This window comes from Castanea sativa, chromosome 6 (assembly GCF_040712315.1).
Source record: "Castanea sativa cultivar Marrone di Chiusa Pesio chromosome 6, ASM4071231v1".
Taxonomy (NCBI): Eukaryota; Viridiplantae; Streptophyta; class Magnoliopsida; order Fagales; family Fagaceae; genus Castanea; species Castanea sativa.
In genome coordinates, this window is record NC_134018.1 from 44544536 (window position 1) to 44556995 (window position 12460).

The 12460-nt window shown below is 31.4% G+C and overlaps 2 protein-coding genes across 3 annotated transcripts; one reads left to right on the forward strand and one right to left on the reverse strand.

Moving 5' to 3' along the window:
- The first annotated feature begins 1494 nt into the window (after positions 1-1494).
- On the forward strand, positions 1495-4200 carry LOC142638871 (transcription factor bHLH61-like). The gene is made up of 5 exons (XM_075812939.1): positions 1495-1787; positions 2309-2541; positions 3242-3367; positions 3487-3657; positions 3778-4200. The coding sequence occupies exons 2-5, from the start codon at positions 2464-2466 to the stop codon at positions 3865-3867; spliced, it is 465 nt and encodes a 154-aa protein (XP_075669054.1). The 5' UTR covers positions 1495-1787; positions 2309-2463; the 3' UTR covers positions 3868-4200.
- Positions 4201-7189: 2989 nt separating this feature from the next.
- On the reverse strand, positions 7190-10333 carry LOC142641778 (BTB/POZ domain-containing protein At3g56230). 2 transcript variants are annotated; one of them, XM_075816254.1, is made up of 3 exons: positions 10089-10333; positions 8649-8828; positions 7190-7817 (listed from the first exon to the last, which is right to left on the reverse strand). In XM_075816254.1, exons 1-3 carry the CDS (start codon positions 10242-10244, stop codon positions 7368-7370), a joined length of 786 nt encoding a protein of 261 aa, XP_075672369.1. In that variant the 5' UTR covers positions 10245-10333; the 3' UTR covers positions 7190-7367. The 2 variants fall into 2 exon arrangements, with proteins under 2 accessions (XP_075672369.1, XP_075672370.1); XM_075816255.1 differs by having other exon boundaries at positions 10094-10228.
- Positions 10334-12460: the final 2127 nt, after the last annotated feature.

Genomic DNA, 12460 nt, shown 5'->3' on the forward strand with positions numbered 1-12460 from the left:
AAAAGCTAAATCAGTCTCTGGTGACTTTGGATAATTAGCTAGGTTCAAGCTTTCTATTGCCACTTGGATGCCACTTGATCTTCACATCAATGGTTTCTGGTACCTAACCTATCCCTAGTTTCTGGCAATTGGAGTTGTCATTTCATTTGGTAAGCTAAAATTTACTAGTGATTGATGTGATTAATTTGCATTTATTCATGATTAATATTAAATTTAATTGTGTTTAGGAGAAGACAATATTATTTATATTGCATTAATAAATACAATTGCATTGTCAAATTTAACTTACAAAATTTAAGCTACAACACATAAGAAACGGAGTGTGTAAGTTTTAATTGCCAGTATAATTAAAAAATAATACTAAAGATATAAACTTTTTTGCAAATTATTGATGTGGTGAGTAGTTATTGAAAAATGAAAAAATGAGATTAACGGTGGGCCTAAATGAAAACCAATAAAAAGCTGACTACATCAACAATTTGTAAAAATATTATAAAATAGTTGATAATTGTAACATTACTCATAATTAAATGAAAAAAGAAGAAGAAAAGCAGTGTAAATTTGCGTGTAAATAATGCAATATATATATATATATATATATATATATATATATTGTCCAGTACAAGTAGAACAACCAGTGTATTAGCATCAAATGTACGTGGAGTATGTATTTTAATACAACAAAGTAAACATGCCGTAAAATAAATCAAAGTCAAATGCATTTTGCATGGTCTCTCTCTCTCTCTCTAAATTAGGGGCCCTCAATAATGTACGCATATTATATTGCAAAACTACTGTTGCTCTTCCAACAAATTTTAAAGGAAAATGTTAAAATTTAAAACTATTATAAATTTTAATATAGAAGACAATTAAATTCAACTTGATCAATGTTACATCAACATAATAAATAAATTAATCCTTTTTCCTTCTAAAAAAACATAATAAAAGTTTAATTATGGTTAAAGATCAATATTAGTAATTGAAAAATGATAATGAATGTCCTTAAAGTATTGGTTAATAATTCATTTAAAGAAAATTTTTATGAGAAAATAAAAAAAAAGTAATTAATATTTTGACAACTTGTTTTATTTTTTATAAAAGTGGTGTCAAAACTTTCTTAAAGGAGATTATTAACCAATACCCTAAGAATATTCGTTAGCATGACCGTTAATAATCAGATTTATACTACTCATAAAATTTATAAAATTCCTACCACCGCTCAACTTAAATTCCCTATGTACGTTGTAAATAAGGTGGTTTTGATGAACTTTTATAATCTCAAAACTTTAAACATGACAAACAAACTAGTACTTACTAATCACTATCAGATCATTATGAAAAGTGTGCATATATATGCATGCTGACTTTATTCTTTACATGGTAGGAAAACACTTTTCACAAACTCCGAGAGGAAGGATTTATCAATCTCAATATCTCATTAGATGAGAAGTTGTAGTAGAATGGCATACATATGAGAGAGAGGACAAAATGCCGGCTGGTGAGAGAGGAGGGGGGAGAGGCTAAAAAAAGAAAAGAAAAAAAAAAGCCCCCCCGTGAGGAGTGTTTGGAGGCATTCCAAAATCACAACTAAACATCCTTTTGTTGCTTCCTCTACACTGCTTTCGATGGCCAATTTTCACTCCCTACCTCCCTTCACCATCACGAGCTTATGATTCCCTCCGTTCCCTCCTCGCGTTAAGTTATATGCCAACTCTCATTTGGTCTTTACCATTCTGTCCTTGTGCCCCTCCTTTTCCGAGTGAAAATAATATTATCGGAAAAATAAGGTATTCCTCATTTCTTTTGGATGTAACTTTTTATTGAAAATTTTATTTAAAAATGATTACATATAATTATACTTGAGTGAAATTTTAAAAAAAACTACACAACTTAAATGAATAATTATACGCATATTATTTATTCATCCCAAAAACTTGGCAGTGTAGAAAGTCATAGTATAATGACAATAACAACTTATTAAAGCTTTTATTAAACTTGCTCTGATACTTTTCTGGAATAGACAACATTTTTCTCACTTAGTTGATCTGTTTTTTTAGTTTATTTAGGAAAATGCGCTTCTTATTTCATTTTGGAGATGAGGAAAATTCTTTCATTTTTAATGAATCATTTGTTTCCAAATCCTACACAAAGTAGCTAGAAAAATGCTATTTTTTACTTCTTTTTTTTATAAGGAGAAAAACAAATCATATATATATATATATATATATATATATATATATATATTTGAATGATCAAAAGGGCAGTTTGGTAAGTTGAGCTCCACTTTGTATTGTATTTTGTTGTGAAGAAACTGAGGCAGTCATGTGGAAGCTAGCAAACAGAAGATCATATCGATTTGAGAGCTCATCCCTTCTTTTAAACAGCCTGAGAGCTTCGCAGAAGAGTTCATAGGAAGAGAAAGAGAAAGCTGAAGAAAAAGAAGATAAAGAGAAACAATATCCCATGGTTTCTAGGGAGCACAAGAGGGCAGCACTGCATGAGAAGCTGCAACTACTTCGTTCCATTACTAACTCTCATGCTGTAATTCCCTGCATTATTTCCTGAGGCTTTTGCTTCCATTGGCTTTCTTCTTACATATATTCTCATGGATTAGGTCATTTTGCATAAGAATGTTCCATTAAGCAAAATTGTCACTCTCGCACTTTTAATTTCACCTCCTCTTTCAGTTCATCCTTCTTCTTTTGTTTTGTTATTAGAATACTTTGCTTTCCAGATTTGGTCTTCTTTTATGTTTTTCCTAACTCTATATTTGGATGGAGATTTCAGTATACTATGATCATCTTCCTCTTTACCCTCCACTCAACTCCCTCTGTTCCAAACATATCCTAAACTCTTATAGATGCACCTCAGTCCAATATATTTATCTCCTATTCTCTCTCTCTCTCCATGATGACACAATTTAGAATAAATTAATAAACATAAGTTACCAGACCTATAATTAAATGAGAGGGTGATATCGATCACCAAGATGCAATTAATGTTCTTGTTCTTTTTCTCTTTTTTATGAATATTGGTAACCTAGATGCAACTTAATTAGTTTGCAATCATCATTGGCTTAGTTGGCACCTCCTGACATCCCCAACAGTGATGTCTAAGATTTAATCCCCTACCCTCAGCATAATGTTGAAAAAAATTCTGTGGTCCTTATTTGAGGATAGAAAATAAAATATGCACAATTGGATTCTAACTCACAGTTACTTATTTTATGCATTTTTGGCAGCTAAACGATAACTCGATCATAATAGACGCATCAAAGTATATTCAAGAGCTAAAACAGAAAGTAGAAAGACTGAATCATGATATAACAACTGCAAGAACCTCAAGTGATCAAAATCCATCGCCTGTGGTACATACTTATTCTAACATCTATTCTAAATGTTTAAGTTATTTTTCTTATTTTCCCTATTTTTCACAAATAACATTTCTATTAGTCGTAGTAACCTATAGCTAGTAAATTTTCCTCAGGTTACTGTAACAACCCTAGAGAAGGGCTACCTAATAAATGTGTTATCAGAGAAGAGTTGCCCAGGGCTGCTTGTCTCCATATTGGAAGCCTTTGAAGAACTGGGTCTTACTGTTCTTGAAGCTAGGGTTTCTTGTGCTGATAGTTTCCGGTTACAAGCAGTTGGAGGAGAAGTAAGATCATTTAAATTTTTTTTATTAAATTTCTATAACAAAATACCAACAATGAAGATACATACATACATACATATGTAGAACTAGTGATAATTAAGAATGTTGAAATGTTTCTTTCAGGATGAAGAACAAGGCGAAAGCATTGATGCTCAAGTGGTGAAACAAGCAGTGGTGCAGGCTATTAAGAACTGGAGTGAGAGTACTGAATAAGTGTAATCAAATATCCGCGGTGTTATATATATCTTTTGCTTCTATTATCTTTGTTGTTGTGGGTGGGCATTGTTGCTAATCAAGAACCCTGCTTCAAAAATTATGAAGTAGATTGAAGATCACAAACAAGTACCAAGATAACAAATAACTTTAGGTTTACCAGAATTTATTAGGCAGTGGGCACGTGCATTTCTTGGCTTTTAATATATATTGCACAACAACAACAAAATTCCATGAGCTGAGAGATGATTCCTTATCATATATGCTTGTTTTGTTTTGTGGAAGTGTTTATTGCTTAAATTCCATGGAATTTCAATCTGCTTTCCACTTAATGCCTCAGCACATTTTCACTCCACTTTTTGTTAGTTGCATGAATTGTGTAATTTTATGTGTACCTTTGGAAAAGTTCAAAGAATTACAATTAGGGCAAAATCTAAGTATAATTCTTGTACATTTAGTTCTCCAATTAAATTTTGATTTCAATTATATTAATTAACCAATGCAATACAAACAATATTACCTTTTACAAATACAATTAAATTCAATACAATCATATGTTTGACTGTAATTTTGTATTCGAATTTAATTGAAAACTTAATATACAACACCTAAAAAATTGTATTTAAGTTTTACCCTTAAAGTCAATCCTATAGATGGATGTGCATTGTAGATGAGGGAGTTAAAATTTTTAAGTTTAGCTCCATCATTATAGTTTACTTTTTAGAATTGGTGGTACTAAAAATAACTATATGACTTTTTAGCATACCAATAATAATGTTCTTAGAGCATTAGCAATAAGGTTGCTAAATTGACTAAAATGTCAATTTAGCAAACAATTCCCTTAATATAGCTTCTACAGCAAGGAAGCTACAGAGAAAAGTATTTGAGTTCCAGCTACAGTAGGCTGCTATTTATGGCAACCCACTGCAACTCAAAACAAAAAATAATATTTTAATGTAGAGTGTTAAAAAACAAGTATTTTAATGTATTGATGTTTGTGGTTGTTGTTTATTGTGTTGGATATATTATTTTATTGTGTAATTTATATTATTTTAATGTATTGAATGTTAATATAAAACCTTTGTTGTAGGTTGTATTATAAAGTACGTTGTTAAAATAGATAAAGTAGTTTTTGAATTGCTAAAAGCTAAATTTTTTAGATGCTTTATTGTGAATGCTCTTAGTACCCGTTTGGATACTGAGTCTGTGTTCCACGTCCAATGCTTCACTTTTTTTTTTTTGTTGTTGAGAAAAGCGTTAATTGAGTTCCAGTGGGTCCTGTGCACCATTCACGGGACCCACAAACCTCTTTTTTAACAAAATTTTCATTAAAAATGAACCCCACAACACTATTTACACAATTAAAAATTATTTTGCTACAATATTTTTAATTTTTAATTTTCAATTTACAGTAATATCCAAACCAACTCTTAGTTGGTAGATCTTTCCACTTCAAAACTTTAAATGGGTTGGAGTATTGTGTTTGAATTACATGTACAGTGCGGTATCCTATAAAACAAGAGCCATTAGCTACGAGCAATTACACAAAGAGGAACAAAACAAATTGGCTCTTCATGGAGTTGCACATAATATGGAAGTACATGTGACACCTTCCTGACCAAGTAGAGCTAATATTCGCTGCGTGTAAGAGTCATGTGACTAAACAAGCAGTGATCGTATAAGGTGAAGTACGGGCACAACAACAAAGCCATAAGACTACTTTCTTTGTTTTTTATTCCTCTGATGTTTATGCAGTGAGGAAGTTTGTAGATTCCGCAATGGATGTTTTTATTGTGCATGTCTGCTTTAAGCCTCAAACTGGTCAGACCAAAATTAAAAAATCTCTGTACGTAAATTTTTCATCACTACATAATTTTGAATCTATGGCTCATAGTTTGAAATAATTGAGAACATAGAGGGAAAACAGAAAGAATTTAATGATCAGAATTTATTGACCTATAGGATACTTATCCGGACCTTAATTATCACTTGAGGACTATGTTCAACATGTCATAACTCATAACTAATCATCACGGCCATAGGCATTTGTTATGGGCTTATAGCTCGCCCGTATCTTATGCGCTGTTAATAAGAACAAAGGAAATTTCGATTTTGAAAAAATATTTCAGGAGCAAAAATTTTGTACAAGTATCTATAAACTGCTAGGGATATGGTAAGTAAAAACATGGGCCAAAATAGGCAAAATGCCCATTTCACACAAAAAAGGTCAGCATTTTGCCCCATTTTCAAAACTAATTAGGAAAATATAACTGTTTTAAAACTTGATTTTTCTGAAAATCGAGTTTTAAATATATAACTCGATTTTTGAAATATAGAATTATAGCGAACGTGGACTTAAAATTTTTTTTTTTGGAACTCGAGTACCATGTGAAGTATTCGAGTTCATGGAACTCGAGTTCCACTTGAATTTTTTCAGGGAACTCAAGTTCCTTGAATTCGAGTACTTCACATGGTACTTGAGTTCATGAAACTTGAGTTGCAAATTTTTTTAAAATTTTTTTTTTTTCAGTTTAGTATAATTTGATGGTCAAAAAATCGAGTTTTAAAATAGGGGTATTTTCCTAATTAGTTTCAGAAATAGGACAAAATGTTGGATATTTTGTGTGAAATGGGCATTTAATTTGCCCATTTTGGCCTAAAAACATGTAACATAAGGCATGAGTATTTGACATGCATAGCATGCCAGTTATCAATATTATCATATCAATATAATATAGTTTCATCTATGATGTTTCAATCTTGACCAAAAAAGAAACTCCGATCTTTTACTTCATAAATAAAGAATAAATCTAATACTATATATTAAAGTAGAAGCATTTTAAAATGTCCATCTAACTTTCACAATTAAAAAACAATAAATTATATTGTTTCACAATCTTAAAATCGTTTGATAATTTCTTGGTATATAAAAGAAAAATAAACGGTTAAAATACAATGAACACAGAGATAGAAATAGAGTTTGAAGTAAAAGACCAAGCAAGCTTAAAATTTAAGTTGGACCTTAAATTTCAAATAAAGTTACCTTTTGATTTCAATAGTGATAAAACAGGGACTTTGGTTATGACCATATGGCGGGGAAAGCAATTCCAAGAAACTTGGAATAATACCACAATGGATTAAAAGATAGTATATCTTCCTTGAGAAGATCTTTAGAGGAATTTACTGTTTTAGGTGATCATTATAATCGCCATAGCTAGGGCATATATAAAATTAATTAGTTGATATCAAATGGTGTATTAAACAAATAAATGAGGTGTTGTATTCGGAGACATTAGTGATTTTCATGTCAGAGGCATATAAAAAACCAATACAAATTTACTAATAGTTTATATAAATCTCATCTACAAAGAATCCCTTATGGTGCTTGACTACTTGTTCAATATGTAAGTTGATTTTATGAAGAAATTTCAACAGCTCCATGCATAACCTAGCTATTTTTGCCTAGAGAAAAGTATGCACATTATGCCCTTACAATGAACTCAATTTTTCCTGGCTTCCATCAACGATGCCCTTGTAATCTGAACACAAAGATGTGGATTCTTGAGTGCAAACTCATCAAATCTATCTGAGAAGGCTATATCCTCAATGTTTTTGACAATGAATTTCAAAGCTGTCTCTTTCAAAGATAGGTAGGAACAAACATCTGAGATCTCTAGTACATTAAGAGCATTGGATGACTTCAAAGACCTTAGCATGTGTCGCTCACAAAACTTCAGTAAGTATGGGATTTCGTACTTATCGGCTGCTAGTGATAGTGAGTAGACATGCTTCTCCATTTTCTCTTCAGGCAAGCTCCCAGTGTAGAGGAATTGCAGAAAAGACTCGAGCTCTTCATGGTTCAACTCAGACAATGTAATTATATTGTCTTTTGGTGGCGCTTTACATACATCTGACTCTAGCATATTCTTAAATATTTGTGATCTTGTCGCCTGTAACATAATACATTACATTAATATGATTTTACTACTATTCTAGTGAATAAATACTAAAGATACTATTAGTTACCACCGGGCACCCTTGTTGCAGTAGTCACTTCACAAATATAAACACTTATGGGATGTGGGAGGTAAGGACCGGAGTTCAAGTCTTTAGGAGGAAGTTCCACACATATATACACTTAGATTAAGTTAAAATAGAAATTCTATCTTGTATATAAAAAAAAAACTTATAAACTAATGTAATAATAAATGTGATTAGTGCTAGCTACTTGAACAATATTAAATGTGATTAGTTCAAGTCTTTAGGAGGAAGTTCCACACATATATACACTTAGATTAAGTTAAAATAGAAATTCTATCTTGTATATAAAAAAAAAAACTTATAAAGTAATGTAATAATAAATGTGATTAGTGCTAGCTACTTGAACAATATTCAATTTTTTTTTTTGAGAAACACACACACACACACACACACACACACATATATATATGGGAAGGGGGATGAGATAAGAGAATACACTCATATGCCAACACCAAAACTGCATGCGGCAGTTAGTGTCGCGGAGTAAGTGATAATATATATATATATATATATATTTTTTTTTTATGATTGGCTACCCACAAGTTTGTAGGATTATTTTTAAGGTAGAAAATACAATCATTATTGAAGAATATTAAGTTGCAACAAAACCTTAAAAACAAGTGAATTAATCAAACTACTTCTGGATACATATTTTTCTATAAGGATTATAAATTATTAGAGGACCCACTTTATATAAATAATTATATATAAAATACAAAGATAGAGAAAGAGAGACTAACCAGTAAGGCCCTATGTGCAGGTATGGAAGGCCCATTATTGCCTGGCTTGAGTTCCATATCAGTGTGCATTTGATCTTTAAGCGCAGTAAAGAAACCCCCCTTAAGAAAGCTTACCTCCTCTTTCTGTACATTTTCCATATCCTTCATATCACATACCCATCTTGAAACATCTAGGAGTGTCTGCAAGGGGGTAACATGAAGACCATATCAAATTATCAATATAAATATTAAATACTAAACATTAGTAAGGTTTTTCTAGCATTGTAACTTTTTTTTTCCTTGACGTAATGAAACAATATAACTTCATTACCTGAGATTAATATGTTTAATTAACATCTAATTTCACATAAGATTTTTCAAGTCTAAGCAAGTGGTGTCATTTTATTTTTTCCAAAATGATATTTGGAATTTTTTTTCTCCTCTAATTTGATTGTTGCTAAACTACATAAATAAATTCCTCTTTGTGGCCATATCAAAAAAAAAAAAAAAAAATCCTCTTAGAGAAAAAGGAAAAACTCCTAATAAGGTTAGGCTGGCTTCAGGCCTCAACAAATGTAATCAGCCCATTATAGAAAAGTGTAATTAGCCCCATTGAAAGGGGCCTAGCTGGGCTAGAATGAGCTTTTCTGGCCCAATTCTCCAATAGTCCAAAGGCCAATATTTCCTTCTTTTGCTTCAAACATCCAATGGGCTAATTCCGCACCAAGAAACTATTTGAAACCATATTCAGCCCACCGTGCACAACATTTGCTTATTTTCTCTTTCTAAAATTTTTTAGTCTTTTTTTTGATAAATCTCGATAAATAGGACGAGAGCTTTGAGAGGGAGATTTTAATCATGAATGTGTCCATTAAAAATGCTAAGAGGTAAGAGCTTCCAATTAAATTACAAAACTCTTGATAAATTAACCTATAAATAAATATAACAAATTTGCCATTTTACAATTTTGTTATTATAGTGATGGTGTATCAAATTTTGCCACTTAAGTAAGAATTATAACAACAAAACTACAAAATGACTCAATTGAAACATTTACAAGTTTTTCTTTTTAAATACTAAACATAAACATTTCAAATTTTATAAATTAAAATAGAACTTGACCCAGATTTTAGGAACCAATTTAAAATAAAAAAAATCTTTTCAAACAAAAATCCTCGAACGATTTTTTTTTTTTTTTTGAATACCACCTCCTATAAATGAATAGCCTGTTTGCATGAATATTTTCACCCTTTGATCCAACCATACTCGATCAAACTACTAGAATGGCAAGACGACTAAAGTGCCATCAAGATTTCCATCAAATTAATCGATATATCATATGACGTTATATACTTAAAATATACGTAAATTATGACTAATTAAGAGAACTAATCATGAAAATAATCAAATGCAGCAACTAATAATTCAAGCAACAATAAGAAACATGAATTTAGAGCTTGCCTTACACGAATTTGGTGGACCATTCCTTGCCTTTTCACTTTCAAGCTTGTTTATCAGGTTGATTATGCTCCTAGCTCCCTCATAGCAAGCCCCACATATTGTATTCCTTGGAGGCCTTAATATAACTGGCATTGATGTGCAAATTGAACAGTCCATCAACCTTTTTTTTCTGGGCTTCCCTGTGTGTGGCAAAGTTTGATGAACCACAACAAGGAAGAAGAGGAAGAAATGAAGAATCAAAAGTAGAAGCTGTTTCGTCTTTTGAACTCAATATAAAAGGGTGGCCTTCGGCCATCCTAAATTTCTAAGTAATTGTTTATATGGCGGTTGTTGGACCTTATTCTATACCTTGTGTTAATTAAAAAGTTGAAAAAGGAACAAACCATAACTGCCTTTTGTTAGGAGTACATAATTTTAATTCGGTGAAATGTCCAAACTAGTCTTTAAAGGGATGTATATTCACTTTGTTTGAAGAAGGTATTTATAAATAAGTTATCAATTATCTCAAAAGTTTAAATTATTATGATGCATCTTTCAAAAAAAAAATTATTATGATGCATTATTGTTAAACCATTTTAACTAATATATTTTTTAATATAAATAAGAGTGTCCAAACTTCTTCAAGTATCTGAATATTCACTCGGGTGTATGCAATCTTCTTCCCGTTCCACACACATCAGGCTATTACAGAGAGGAATATTAAGTGTGGTGATATAATTATAGAATATTAAAAAATAAAAACCCTTCAAATTGTAAAAGAAAAGTCAGTGATATTCTTCATTTAACCTTTTGATAATCTATCTACTTAAGGACTATAATTTTGGTTTAATAATTATTGAAACAAAAAGGTACTAAGATAAGGTAGAGGGCATAATGGTCAATCAAAGAAAAAAGGGAAGTTGGGGGCCATGTCTTTTTGAGTGTGTTTTAGAGAAACCAAATAAACAATGGGTTCATAAGTGGAGGGAATCAAAAAGTTAGGAAGAAGAAAGGGACTTTCCAACCTAACAACAGCAAATATGTGCAAGGCAGGCACGTCCTAATAATCACTTTCTCAACACCAATATTTCTAATAGCTAAGAAGAGCTTCAAAAATAGAAATTAGTTTGTACTTTGAACAGGCAGCCTGGTCAATATTTCATATTTGTTGCCTGTTACTTATATGATGATTGGGCCAATTAATTAATTTTGATGTCTTCGAGTTAGATTGTGAGGCATTTGGGTACAACATGTATAACTCCTACTAAACCACCTTGCCTATGATGAACAGAGATACTGCACTGGTTGAAAAGAAATAGATTAGCAGCTAAAGAAAGAAGATAACAATAGAATGAGACAGTTAAAAGGTTAGGAAAAAGAAGTGAAATTTTCCATTATACAAGGCCAAAGAGGATTAAAATATTACTACATCCTTTAGGATGGTTAATCTGGAATTAGGAGTAAAATTAAGGTGGAAAAGAGAGAATCCATGGTTGATTAATCATATTGAATAGATTATTGACCTTAGGGTCCATAGAAGGTACCTGTGACGTATTTTATTTCTTTTTCTTTTTTTCCCATAGTCATGCACTCAAATTAACTAAAAATTAATATTATATATATAAATTAATTATACACAAAATCAACTTCTAAGATTATTAAATATTTAAGGACTCGTTTAATTAGTCTTCCATGAAAATTGTATATATTTTTGTCCGGGGGTAAGTTCCTAGGCCCACCATTCAGATTTATTTGGACCCTCAAGGCCATTGTTTCAACTCGCACCTAAATCATGTGTCAGGTCGTTCCCTGAAACTTGTTCCCTACACCGAAGGCAAAGAACACTTTTTGCGGACCAGACGAGCCTGATCGGTTAGAAGTTAGAACTTAGAACTTAGAACTTAGAATGACAACCGACTATCGATTAGGAAGACCGGTTATAGGAGGAGAGCTCAAGCAGGCCTACTAAGCCCAACAATGTGAGCAATATAGCTGGCACCTAATGTTAAAAGAATATGGATTATGGTGAATTATTTACAATGGCCCAAGAGCCCCAGTTTAATCTAAAGCCCACGTAGAACAAATCCTAATTCTTATAGAGGGTTCATTGTAAGAAATAATTGATAATATGATGCTATTTTGTTAGATCAATGTAGTCATCAATGTATTTATACCCAAAAATTTAGTCATCAATGGTTTATACAACTTTCTATGTTCTCACTTCTACTTTCTCTAGAATATGTTCTATGGTTCATTTTAATTTCAACATCTAACTAATGGGATATTACATTTCAAACATTCAGCCTATGCCTTCTTTCTCATCTCCCTCCTATGCTTCAGAATCTCGTACAAATTTCGATATAAAAAAAAAAAACATTAATATGCTCTTCATA